Here is a 14,555-nt window from a genome sequence, read left to right as displayed (position 1 = left end):
ATTTTGCAACAGATGCAGTACCCAGCCTTTTCAAATGCTGCTTTGAAAGTCTTGACAGTCACATATAATTCATAGAATCTGAACAAAAAGATGGGGATTGTTGATTTAATATGCCCTTGGGGCAGAAAAGAGATAAGTCAATAATATAAGATTCTAGAAAGTTCTTAGTTTATTTAGATCACTTCTTGGCTGTAATTTCAAAAAACTTTATATTCAGCCTGCCCATAAGAGCTGTTCATTAAAAAACACAGGGCTGATTCCACCGTTACTGCATTTGTCATCAGTTTAGATTTGAGCAGAAGCATATGGAGCTCTGTATTCTTACTATTTTGAAGAGGTAGCATTGCTTTTAACAGGTTTGCACTTCTTTGAAAGAACCTTAATTCTTGTGTCTCTTTACTTTGGTACAAAAGGAGTTTATCCAATGAGAGGACTAGAGTATTACTTTATTTCTTTTCTCCCAACATTCACAATCAGGACTATTCCTAAAGGGAACTTTTATTTATTAATTGTAGTTATGTTTTTCCAAATTTGAGAAACAGAGAAAAATGCCACTGGTTTTATGTATGATAATACACGTTGCTTTCTTATGTTGAGTAGGCATAGCCTAGTATCTGATGCTAAAGGAGTCTTGAAATTCTGGTTCAAGTGAAAGAAATTCAGTTTTGTTCCATGGTTGTTGAATCACAACCAAAAAAAAACATTTAAAAGATAGGAAACTTGTAGATAACCCATGAGTTGTTTTATAATTTTTATTCTCAAGACCATGTGCAAGTTCTTCACAGGCATTGCCTCCTTCAGTGATCTAGTCATGAACTGATAATTGTTTTTGTTATTGTTGTTGTTTTTTTAATATGTCTAGCTTTATATATGGTACAACATCTGAGTCCTGTTCAGAATTCAGTGTGGTCACAATTGGAAAGAACAACCAAAATTCTAGGTTTGAAGCAAAAGTAAATTTTACTAGATCAGAAAAGTCTCTTAGATTCTCCTTTCTCTTTCAAAGACATGTATGCATGCACACACATGCTGTCTCCTGCACTGTAAAGCTTTTGGCTAGGACCTTTCACTCTCATTCTCTTAAGTAACTTCTTGACGGTGTGATACAAATATTTTCACTTCTCCCCTTTTCTCCCACAGACTTTTGCTATATAAGGAGTTTCAACAAAAAAGACTAATTAACAAAATGAAATCACCTTCTGGATTTGAGGAAAGTTCTGTCCAGTGAATTCACTGGTGACTCTTACCAACTACCTTTGGCCTCCGATTACTCCCCTGTGGGTGTCTGAATAGAAAAGGAACAAAAACTGCAATATGGCAGATCTGTGCAAAAAGTAGTTTGCAAGTTGGAATTGACCGTTGCATTTCAGGGGAACAATCAGTCTGAATACAACAAGTACTGTGATGGCAGGCAAAGGCTTACAACACTGCATAGTATATTTTAGCATTATTCTGTGCACATTCTGGTTGCCTGTGGAATCATAAGGTTATTCTTTAAAAAGAGGAAAAAGAAAAAATATCATCACAAGCCTCCTCAACTGTTCATTTCAAGCATGCATAGGGGCTGTCTGTAGGACAGGGGATTTTTCTAGTGTCCATATCTTTCTTTTTTAGCATTAATAGGCATGCCTAGCGTACTAACTCCAGCCAGTCAGCTACTCCAGGACTATTTGATGCTGATAGCTTACCTTGTCATTGCACATTAAAGTTTCTGAGGATTTTGTGACTGGTTGTCTGAAATAGGTTGCCTTCTCTCATTTTATACGTAAGACTTTCCTTTAATTCTGCGTTTACTGATACATTATATGAATTCCAGATTCTGGTGCTGTGGTTCCCAAACACTGAAGTTGGAGCATGTATCAGAAAAGGCAGAGAACGACAAGCACTTGATAACCAAATTTGAGTCCTTGAGAGAACAGCAATCTGGGTGTCAGACAGTGGCAAAGTTCTGAACCCAGGACTATGCAGAACACTGTCAGTTTTTTCAAGTGGCCCTAATTCATGAAATGGCCAGAAATCACTGTTTTACAGTTAATGGGTTCTTTTTTTTTAGCTTTCTCTTTATGCTTCTTGACACTCCAATTCATTCTTTGTACTTTGCATTATATATTTATTGCCTTATAAATACATTGCTTCCTTACACAGAAATCATTCTGCTGCTTGCTCTCTCATTTTTGTACTCCTCCCTGAGGAAAACTCTGTTAAAGTTGTCCCTTATTCAAAATCAATTTCAGCTTTTATAGCCAGACAAGAGAAGGAAATGTTAAAGATTAGCAGAGCTTCTGGTAGAGAGATTGTTTGTGAGGCTGAGACTGGTGGGAGAAAAGATGTTTCTTTTGCCATAAGTTTGGCTCTTCACACTGAACTTTCATGCGTAGGCAGCATATTAGAGGGTATTTAGGATTTAGGCTACATCATATGTCATGTACCACAATTTGTCATCTAATACTGATGTTTGGGTTTCTGCTTCAGTCTTTCATTGGGAGTAGACAAATACAAACAATATGTTGCTAAAATATGGAAAAATGTGGTGTAGTAGAACATGAAATAAGTTGAGCTTCATGAATAGGGGCCACATGTCAGCTCCCTGAGCTGTCTGCTGAAACTATCACTAGAAGGAGTCACAGTCCAGATCCATAGTTGCTCTGCACTGTTAGCTACTCTGGTTTAAATACATTTATATCATTGTAGCTGCTTTGATCTTGGTAGAGCTGATTTACTTGATAAAAAAAAATTGGCCAGATCCTTTTTTGTTCTTTTTTCCCCTAGTTTCTTAGCCCTCTGTCATTCTTGCTCCTAAGTAGAAACAGTTGAGACAATGTATGGTAGTGCTTTCTTCTCATCCTCCTAGAACTCCAAATAAATTTAGCGTAATAAAGACAGGATGTTTAAAATAGTTCTTCATTTCAGTGATAGATAACTTTAGAGATGATAATGCACAAGAGGAGTAAGTTCAGAAGAAGTGGCAGTCTAAACGGAGATGACCAGATGTCCGGGGTCCAACTAGTAGACATTAGGATGTTACAATAAAAGGATGGAAAATCTAGGAAGTTCCATCTGATGTCAGCAGGCCTAACAGCACATGAAAAGCTTTGAGGAATGTCTGTATTCAAAAGGAGTATATATTGTTTCAAAATGAAGATTTTTTTTTTTCTCCCCCCTCCTGTTTTCAGTCAGATTTTGCCAGTCCACTCCAAACTGGCCTTTGGGTACACTACAGTTCAAAATTCTATCTCTTCTGTACGTAAATGATCTTTAGCAGACCACTTCCCCAAAATCACAGACCTTATAGAAGGAGGTTACTTTGGTGAGTCAGGAGCTCAACTGCCTGATCATTCTTTTCTTTTTTCTGTTCGGTGTGCTGTGAAAATCTGGTCCTGCAAAGCTGGTTACCATTTCTGAGACAAATAACAATAACAATCTAATTGTAAAATACAGGAAAAGAAATGAAGATAAAACCGGCATTGATTTTTGGTCTTGTCTCAATGTTTTTACTTCTGCTGCTGTGTGCTGCTCTGACTATAAGTGATAAATAGCACTATACTTGGAAAGTGGAAGAAAATAATTAGACCCTTTCCCTGCATTTACTACAGTGCTTCTTTCCCCTCTGGGTTTGTGCAGTTTAATTTGCCATTGATTCTTTAATGATTATAATGTCATAGAGGAACCAGTGTTTATCTTTATCGTGTGCTGTGGGCGACACGTTGTACCTGAATCTTTTCTTGCACATGCTGGTGTAGATCTGCAGTTGTTTAATATGGAGTTAAGCAAGGTCTGTGGCCAGCAAATTTATGTGACCAGTCCATCATTCTTCTGTCACTGGCAACATTTAATTAGTGCCAGTCCTCATTCTGTAATAGTAGTTTTGCATTTCAGACAGTAAAAGACTAATTGAAGAGAAGGACCAAACACAGGAATACATAGCTCAGTTTGTATAATCAAAAAGTTAAATGTATATGAATAGAAGTTCTAAATACATTTGGCAGATAGTTTGTGGGCTTTTAGTATATATTAAAGGAAACAGTGTTTTAAATTCCCACCTGAATTCCCTTGGTAGTGATACACTTCTGTGGGTTTCTTCCACTACAGTTGTATGTGGTAAATTGCTAGACTGTGGCAGTAGAATATGATGAGAAGGAATTTGTTTCTGTCTTTCTCTTCTGCTGAACTCAACCTGTATCTGAAAACTCTTTCTGATAATATAAATGATCTTTTTTCAGTTTTATCTTCCTCATGATCAGGGTTGCTATTTCAGAAGAAAGAACTATACTCTCAATGTGGAGAATTAGCCTTCTAGTCAGGATTGTTTTCAAGTTACTAGCTATAGGAATTGTTTGTAAACTTTAGATTAAAAAGCTTTGTTTTCATATTAAAGTTATTTTGCTTCATTAGAGCCGTGTTCATTGAAATTTTCCTTAAGATTAATCAGCATTTTAATAACATTGTAATAATTTCAGCTTTTAACATGAAATACTGTATTTAATAATCAAACATGAGGCAAGCAGAATCAGAGAGGAGAAAAAGTTTTACCAAAAAAGACACTCAAGGTCTGAGTTTCTTGAAGAGTTCTGTCATGTGGAAGGGGATTAAAAAGAAGGCATATTCCACCGATTAAATATAAACAGAAAAGACAAGTATGGGAAAGACAATACTTGGGATTCATGTATAGGATGCCCCTATGTGTAGGGCAAGTCCCATAATGTATGTTGCTGAGATTAATCGTTTTTTTCACATACCAACTTTAGGGTCCGCAAGTCAAATTCTCCCCTCAGAATGTGTGTTTTCAACCCCTATTAACAGTGGTGGGAGTTGTGTCCTGCCAGTGGATGGGAAGACTCATTAAATCTCTGAGTCCATGAATGATTTTGCAATGTATATTAATGAATTGATTCTTTCACCTTAACATATATAGTGTGAGCACCTCACATTGGAATGACAACATAGAACCGTAAAGAAAAGTGTTATTTTTTTGTTTGGTGAACTGAATTTAATGGGCTGTCTGACTGGCTTTGGGTTAGAAATACCATTCAGGTTGATGTTTGTGAGTGGAAAATACAGATGTAGAAACTACAGGAATTTGAAGCCAGCTTTGTAAATAGTTTTATTAAGCAAGTCTGTATTGCTGTATAGACTAAGAGATCGATAGTCTAGGCCTGAAGTTGCAAATCCTGATTTCTGCCTTGGAGTCCTGTCATGAATGACAGTTAGAGCACCATGTAGCACCTTGGCCAGTAATTGCTCTTACTTGCTCTGTGCAATTAACATCTGTCGAATTGTTTGCAAGAGAAGAGCAGTGGCAGGGGCGTTTAAAAGAATGGGAATGGAAGAAACTGTTCCTTCATTTGTTGTAGATGAAGGAAAAAAAAGGAAGAATAAATATTTTGTAGGGTTCAGGCAACAGCAGTAGTAGAAAATGGAGTAATATTATTTCTGATTGCTAAGATAATAGAAGCACAGGTGTAACACAAGCAGCAAATGTGAAATGGGGGTGAGAAGGTGATTGAACCTATTCATATTTAACCTATTTATGCATTTTTGAACATCCAGAAGTATCAGATGACACTGAATATTCCCAATAATGGTGTGACTAAATTTCTCTGTCCCAGCAGACTGAACAAGTGACTGACAGCACCATAATTTTTCCCTGTTATGATTATGTCTGATGGCACTTGGGTAATATATGAGTCGCAATCCCAACTGTTCATCTCAGAATAATATTTAGAACTAAGAGGGTAAAGAATATGATGAGAGAGAACTGAGAAGTGTAGTTGTAACCTTATCAAGTTATAACATTTATTGTTGGAACATAGCTTTATAGGTAAGCCTACTTCTTGTTTAGGACTGAGGATTGGGTACAGTGTCTAATTGTTGGTTAGGATCAGACAATTGTGGGCATCTAGTAACTTGGCAAACACTTTGTCTTTTGTCATCAGCAACTTGTCAAGAACCTCAGAAAATATACAATACATGGAACATTTCAGTCATGTTCGTGTTTATTTTGAAATAGAAGGCCCTCGCCAGAAAAAAATAACAATAAAAACTTCTATGTTTTTAAAGATTGTCTGTACTTAATTTAGAGATTTTCTAAAAAACATAACATGTTGCTGAGTACCTGTAAGGGAAAGTCTTTTTTAATGGATAGGTATAGTGTGAACAAAACCTGGAGAGTTCTGGCAGAGTCAGTACTAAGGTGGAAATGTAGCTGGAGTGTAAAAAGTGAGTAGGATGAGGAGAAATTATTTTTGAACAGTGGTGGAATTGTGAATATTTTTCAACTTAGAATTGTAGTGATCAGAAAAATGATTGTCGAGGTCACATTTTAATTCAAAAGATTTGCTCCCTTCCTAGCATTCAATTTTTCTGCCAATGGCATGGAAATTTTCTGCCCTTGTGAATCCAGAAACTCACTAGAAAGTTGCTTTAAGTGTTCAAAGTCTTACTGGGTAAAATTATCCATAGTTCTCATTCAGCAAAACACCATGTCACAGGAAAACTTGTGTGCTAGTGTAAAGTTTTAACCATGCTTATGTAGGGTTGAATAGCACTGAAATGTGTTCTTCAACTTTTACAAGTGTTTAAGTATTTACTTGAACAGGGATGGATTAAACCTGCACTGAATTATCTTGCAGAACTGAGCAATTGCTTTGATAACTTGGGTTACATGACAGCCCAAAGAATGTGCAGTGCTTACAATCATGCATGTGTACTATGAGGTTTCTCACACCTACCTTTAAAGTATCCTTTTCAGGCCAGTCTGCTCTGGAAGGATAGTTAATATATTTCTGGTTATAGTTTACAACTTCCTAAATGTTAGAAAATTTAATGTTATTTTAATAGTTAACTGTATTGAAACCAGCAAACTTGACAGAAGTTATACTGGAAAAAATGGTTTGAAAGTACCTTAAAATTATCATTGATCCCTTCTATTCTTATTTCCATTTCTATTGCAGATAACATTTACATTAGTGCTGCTGAACTGGTGTAATGCAAGGAAGGACACATCATGAAATGGAAACGTTATCCTTTTTTGATTGTAGTAGCTGTATTCAGCCTTTCCAGATGCCATCAGTTAGTTGGTCAGCTTATTCCAGGTAGGTACCTTGTATTTAAACATGAAGGTTCGTATTTTTATGAATTAACTCGATGTCAGTGTGAATATATCCATGTACGTACATAAAGTACTCTCTCCATATATTTACATGTGTATATGTGCATGTGTGGGTGGTAGATGTGTGTGAGTATATTTAAAAGACAGAATTTAATACACACCGTAGAGTCTACACAGCAATGAATTGCATTTTGATTACAAGGGAAAATACATAAAAGGAGTGGTCTGAAAATATAAGTATGAGAAGGTTAAGGTGGCTATTAAAACATTCCTTTGATTAATACCGTTCATGGTGGGAAGAAATAGAGTGCAGAAACAGACTTGAAGTTCAAACAGAACAGGAAATCTATAGAGAACATTCCTAAAGAAGAAAGAAAATAGCAGACCACTGCAAATGTGAAATAGCTGAAATATGGTGCTTTCAGGGAAGTTCTAGCAATCAGTTATCATCCTGATGTCTGCATATGGCAAGTCTTACTAGGGCAGAGAAGAATAATAAATATGTACAGAAATGTCAAACTACTATTCAGCTTTAAAAAGAAAGGTAGTAGTAAAATAGGTAACCTACACCATTCCACTTCAGTGAGCAGTGGATTTTTAATGAAGCAACATACAAGAAACAAAAATCTGTTTTTTTGTTTTTTTAGAGTAAACTGGTAAGAACAGCTTCTGAGTCATTCTGAATCATCTTTAATATTTTTTATTAAAAACTGAAACACACGTTCAGTGGTACTGTTATTAATGTACACCCTTTCAGTAAAATGTAGGAAGTGTCAATAGACATACAAAAAATAAAGTGATATACTGATTTTTTGTTTTACTGTTTTGAATCTGATTAACAATGTAGAAGACTACTGGCTGGATTTATAACCTGGATATGGTATGTGTGGAGAATTCTGTGCCTGTACAGTTCTTGTCTGTATATCGGTCAGCAACTAGCTTAAATACAGACTCCTCAAAGAAAAGAGAAAAGAGAAGGTTTTTCGCTCAAGGGTATGTTGACCTATAACGAATGGCAATCCATAGAAAGTAAATTAAGGAAATTAATTGATACCTCTTTTGGGGGGGGGGGGAGGGGGTGGTTATTGGTTTCAAGTGCGTTATGTAGGAGAACCTAAAAGACTATGGAATAAAAGAAATTGTAAGTTAAAATTATCATCTTAAAAATTTGACCTCAGACTTCAAACGTCATTTCAAAGCAATTTGCCTATCAGACATCCACAGCTCTTTTTAAAAGGAATGCCTCCAGATGCCAATGTATTTTCATGATAGCTACCTCCATCCACTTGCATTGGTTTCAGTTTAGTCATAGCTTTGTAGACTCTACTAAAAAGGCTGTTTACATTGTATTACTTTTTCCATCAAATTAGTTTCAGAATAAAATCACAAGTGGCATTTTTATTTTGTCCCTGCTTTGTAATTTTCATCACAGACCTCAGACTTGAACCAAGAGATTACTTTCCTTGGCCAGACATCAGTGTGCTCAGCCTAGCTGGCAGGGTGCCAGAAGTGTGATTATCACAAAAGATCAAATAAAGCAGGATTTTTTTTTTTTCTTTAAGCAGTTCATCCCATTCATTTTGCTCTTTTCATATCTTCTACTTACAAAGGCATGTCTCTCTTTAATTTTTTTAATGCACAGAAAGAGAGCTGTGCAAAATCTCAAACTTTTTCCTCCATTTAATGGGAAAAAAGCAATGATGCTTCTTTGGAACTCTGCTGTATCCTTAAAAAAAAAAAATCATTAGAGCAGTAGATAACGGCTTTTACTGAGGACTGCAGAAAGCACATAAGGTAGCAGCTGAAAACCTGTGAACATAATATTACTAATGTAACTATTTTATTTCAATAAAAATCTGATCATGCTTTCAAAATAACACATTCAATGAAATTATTTCTATACCATCTGCCCTGTGAAACCTTTAAAAAATGAAATTTTATTGTTTCAAACTCTTTAGTTCTGTCTTACCTAAAAATCTAAAATTGTTGCAACTTATGATATAGCTGTAATTTCATACGATAAACTAGCTGAAATATTTTAAAGCCTAACCTCAAAACTGGAATTCTTGACTTCAGTGAAATGTGATGAATATAAATGATGATCTTATAACTTTGAATCATTTATTGCAGTTTTTGCTGAATCTTTTCATATATTCTTGTTGAGTCTCACTCCTTTGCATATGGGGTCCACAGGGAAGTAATGTCTCCCCCCCTTTATTAAAAGCACAGCTGAACCTTTCATCTTGTGTCATTACATCTTACCTCTAATTCACATATAAAATACACTCTCAGTTCCACTGTGGCTGTCTCCTGAGGCATAGAGTATCTCTGCCTTGGCACATCTTTATTTAATCAGAGTTGAACATATCTAAGAAAGATGTGATTTTTCTTTCCAGTTGCTCTGCATATTTAAAAGCTGGGTAACTTGATAGTTGATTTTAAAGTCACTGATCTAAGAAAACATGACATGAACTAATTCTGTATATGTATAGATGCATACATTGAGCCCTATGTTTTTTAGATAAGTCATTGAAGGTTTTTTTTTAAGTTATCAGTTACCACATTGTCAAGAATGCATTAAAATAAAAAACAAAAAAACAAGCAACAAAAAAAAAACAAAACACCACCTGCAGCAGAAGATTTTAATAGCTTAAGCTGGGACACTTTTTTGCCAGTTTACGTCAATAGAAGTGAGTGCAAGCTTTTCAGATTTAGGGCCTGATACAAAGGCAGTAGGAGCATTCCTCATGTGCTTGGTTGGGCTTGGGATCAGGTCCTTTAGCAGGGAGTATTGTGGAAGGTGAAAATGCCATGCTGAACTGGAACAGATTCCAGATTTGTGGAATTCAGTCAATTCTTGAGCTCTACAGAGATACCTGGACCAAGAAAGCCTTGTAAAAGCATGGAACGACAAATTTCATATGCTTCTGGTAGACTAGACTAGTAGATTTTTGCAACAGAATTCTTTGTAGATTTTAGGGAAAGGAGGACGAGTAAAAAACCTCTTTTGAACACAGTTTTTTGAAAGGTTTTGATAGACAGTTGTAGACCTCTGTGGTCATGAATGCCTGAGCAAATACTAATGCTGTAGTATTTTCATCATTTTTCAGTAAAAATGATTGTTTTTCTGATACTTTTTTGGATTTTTAAATGTGTAAAATACATTTTTTTTCCCAGGAAATTAGTTTCTTTTAGGAGATTCCAGTCAAACAAAATATAAAGTTGAGAAACATGTTTCATTAGTGTAAGTTTAAAAAAAAACTTCTCTGATAATCATAGAAGTTTACTGAAGTCTTGAAGAGAACCAGCTCAGAATTTGACCTCTCCCAGAGTAGACAAGAATATTTTGAATTTCCTTTTTCCTAATACTTCTTGGCTCATTACGAGATAAAATAGACTTACTACCCTAGCTTTTTTCCTCTTTTAACACTTGACAATTATTATTCATAATGAAACTTCCATAAATGCAAATTTTCTTTTTCCACTGCCCGTAGCTTTTAACTAGAGTAGGCACCTTCCCACTGTGTCCACCTTAGAGGCTACACCAAGCTGTAAACAATCATAATTAGAATCTGGAATCTTTTCCATCAGAGCTTTCATCAAATGAATCAAAATTCAGTAGCATCATTAAGTTCTGCCTTTTCTATCAGATTATTTGTAGTAATTTTTAAAATCACTCTTAACTTTTCAGTCCTCAAGAATCTCAGACCTGGCTAGTGAAAATGTCTTATAGATTTGTAGGTTTCCTTTTTTGCTTGCTTATCAAACCACCGAATTTGTTATATGAATATGATACTATGTGTTTATATGCATGATTGTTACATTTTGACAAATTCTATATTCCCTGTTTCCTGCAACCTGTGAAGCTACCTTGAAAAAATAATTCCTAGCACTTAAAGATCTTCCTCTCTTGCTTTAGAAAGAGGATGACTGTCTTTTGTAATGTAATGTGTGCTCACTCATTTTTCTGTGCTTTTAAAGTGCCTGAATAAATTTTCAGTGAAATAACCAAAATAAATCTCTGTGCTCTGAATAAGGCATTGAATAGTTGAGTTAAAGAAGTTGATTGGTTTTACATTTTTTCCGAGAACAATGATAAAATGTTCAGCCCAACTCAAACCATGGGTTAACCACTGGTTGTCTTTGGACATAGGCTCAGAGGCAAAGAGAATTGGATGCTCAAATTCTATATAAGCCCCTAATTGTGAAGCTGCAAAGGAACCATAAAGATTGAGCCAAGGAGATCAAGAGTGACCAGTTCTCTGTTAATACTTTTCAAGGAGTAGGGTATAGGATTTGAATCCCTTCAATCGAGAGATTGAAGATTTCATCTATACTGAGCTGATAACTAAAAGATGGTGATTTTGTTGATTTTTGTTTTTGTTTTGTGATGAGCCAGTGAGCGTTTCAGAGTGCCTGAACAGGACAGTGAAGTTTGTAGGTCACAGAGGAAATAAGCTGAAGGATAGATGCCAAAAAGCTCAAACCTGATGTAAAGCCAAGCCTTCTCAGGAATAGCACTTTATATGCCAAGGGTATATAAATTCTAAAAACAGAGGAATCTATGACTTAACAGCATCAAATTTTTAAATTACATGTAAATTCCACTTATGTTCTTAGTTGGATCTGAGCCCGGATGAAGGTAACCTTTAACTACTTTTGATTAAAGGCTCATATATAGATATAGGACTGGAAGTGTTCTTAGTGTGTAGTTCTGGTATGTACGTACGCTTGTAGATTAATGGAGAAATCTCTGGAGGACATCTAGTTGTTGTTTGGGGGGGGTGGGGGGCAGAAGGTTCAGAACAATGCTGTCTTCAAAGTTAGACCAGGTTGCCCAGGGCCTTGGCCAGTTGAGTTTTGAACATCTCCAAGGATGGAAATTTCATAACCTCTTTGCATAACCTTAGCCACTGCCAAGATGAATTTTTTTTCCTAATATCCAGCTGGAATTTCTTGTCCTGCAATTTGTGACCCTTGCCTCTTTTCCTTTCACTGTGCACCTCTGAGTAGAGTCTGTCTTTCACTTCTGCAAAACTTTCCATAAGGTGGCTGAAGACTACACTTAGATCCCCCCGTTGAGTTCTCTGTGCTTAACAAACCCAGTCTCCTCAACCCTCCCAGTATGTCATATGCTCCAGCTCCCTGACCATCTCAGTGGCCCTTCTCTGGACTCTCCCCTGTTTTTCTATACCTCTCTTGGAGTGAGTGGCCCAAAACTGGACACGCTGTTCTGTCCGCAGTCTCACAAATGCCAGGTGGAGGGAAATAATGTCTCCCCTTGACCTACTGGTTACGCTCTCACTAATGCATCCCACGATGTTGGCAGCCTCCCCTGGGGCAAGGGTGCACTGCCAGTTCATGTTCAGCTTGTCCACCAGGACCCCAGATGCTTCTGTCATGTTCTTAGCTTTCCATCATACACTTTATGCCTTTTACCTTGGAAGGGATCACCTTGGAGGAATGGTTCTGTTGACAAAAACTGAGGTGGCAAGAAATATGTTTTGGTACACATTGTCCTGTAATTTTGTTTTCACAAGCTTTGTGAAATGTTAGTCATGGCCATAAGTTATATCTTTACAATTCTAATTTAATATAACTTAGACAAATGGCACCTGTAAGTGATGTTTAGTAATGGCTGATGATTCAATGTGTTCTTTCCAGTTGTAAGTGCTCCCAGGTTTGTAGATTACAGTATTCAATGTTAAATTCAGAGAAACTAGTCAGGCAGTTTTAGCCTTGCTGAAGTCAATCCAGTTTAGTTCCACAGCAGAACATGTGGAAAGATGTTTCTGTCATCCATGTCTAATTAACTCAAAAAAGGCAGAAAATATTTTTCAACTCAAATTTCAAGAATACCTTCGCCTTTTGGCTAACCCCTAACAAAGAAGAATCTCACAGCAGAAAGGTTGTAGAAAATAGACGAGATAAAAGAGAAAAATGGTATCCATTCCCATGTAAAGTAAGTGTGTGTGTGTGTGTGTGCGCATGTGTGTGTGCACCTGCCTGCCTTTTCCTTCCTTCCTATCCCTGCAATAAACATAGGATATACTATAACCTTTTGTAGAGGGAAAGAGGTACAAACTGAGGTCTTATCACTACTTTGAAACATCCAATTTGACCAGCATGTATTTGTATGCAGGTGTATACAATTTTGTGAAGATATGTAACTACATAAAATTTTCAGCTGGTAACTCTTAAAACTGAAAAACTGTATTACCTCATGGAGTATTCAGTTGTCTTTGAAGTGCAGGGTAATATGCTATTTAAAAAATATCTTGCATTAATTTATATTCTTGCATCCCAGTATTTATGAATTAATGCTAGGTCACCTTATGTTACGATACAATGTATTTGTCATCAAAGAAAAATCATATGTTAGCTTGTATAATTTCCATTAGGAGGCTGCAAACCAGATTACTTTATAACAAAAGAGAGAATCATTTCTTACTATCAGAAAATGGGAACTGTATAGTAAATCTCATATACTGATTTGAGTTAATCTAACTACATAATGGTCACATAATTTCCCTAGTCATCCCTGCTGGTGGAAGTAAAAATGTGTAGCTCTTACTCTTGATTTGTAGTATTATGACTAAATTGGTTCTGATTCTATACAATACATGCTAGCTGATTTTTACAGTTTTGTCATATCTTACTTTTTCGATTTTGATTGACGCCAACACATTTTCAAAGTTCTCAGATTGTTTCACATTTCTTGGCTTTATGGCACGACCTTAGTCCCCCCCCCCCCTTTTTTTTTTTGTGAAGATGACAAGGGTTTGGAAATCCTGTCAGTAGAAATGTTGTGCCTTGAAAGAAGACAAATATTGAAGGTGTGTGTGTGGGGGGGGAAGCACATGCCTTGCCTTCTAGAGATTGTCACTGTGTATGCTGAGGTCTTAATAAATGAAAAGATTGCCAGCTGTACTTCAATTCACTGTTTCTTTATTAGCCTTTAAAAAGGAATAAATAAAGCATGACACTTTATTTAATTGTCTGAATAGATGGAGACAAACTAAGAGGCACAGTCAGCTGCAAGACACTTAATGAAGAAATCCAGATTTTTAATCTAGCTGTAGAACACACAACTATTCTGCTTTGATGATGTGGCCTTTGTGGTGAACCTGACTGGAAGACCACACGTGCTGCTCTCTCCTCCTAATTAAGTCATCAAAATGCACTGGAGCAAACTGAGTGACTTGCGTAGACCACTATAGGTAATTTTAGTTCGCCTATTTCTTGGTTAATAGAAGGTGGCACTGTTCTAGATGATGACTGATAGAGGTTAGATGCTACAGCTGCTATTACTGTGCCTGCAGGTAGACCACTGTATAAACAGCGTGTGTGTGTATGTGTATGTAAGAAAGGGCACTTTGCTTTGTTTCCCTTTTTTTTCCTCTACTTTTTGAGGAAGTAATCCCAGGGGAGTTTCCTCTGTTTTTCT

The 14,555-nt window shown here is 36.3% G+C and overlaps 1 protein-coding gene across 1 annotated transcript in view; it reads left to right on the top strand.

Annotated features, from left to right (window-relative positions):
- ROBO1 (roundabout guidance receptor 1) overlaps window positions 1-14,555 on the top strand; it is a 744,575-nt gene that overhangs the window by 83,451 nt on the left and 646,569 nt on the right. The window contains exon 2 of the mRNA XM_013948595.2: window positions 6,951-7,091. Within this exon, the coding sequence (XP_013804049.2) occupies window positions 7,004-7,091 (88 nt within the window). The 5' untranslated portion in view covers window positions 6,951-7,003. The remainder of the gene's footprint in view (window positions 1-6,950; window positions 7,092-14,555) is intronic.

Source organism: Apteryx mantelli, chromosome 1, assembly GCF_036417845.1.
Source record: "Apteryx mantelli isolate bAptMan1 chromosome 1, bAptMan1.hap1, whole genome shotgun sequence".
Taxonomy (NCBI): Eukaryota; Metazoa; Chordata; class Aves; order Apterygiformes; family Apterygidae; genus Apteryx; species Apteryx mantelli.
Note: the sequence above shows the minus strand (reverse complement) of the source record. Positions and strands in the feature narration are given on the sequence as shown.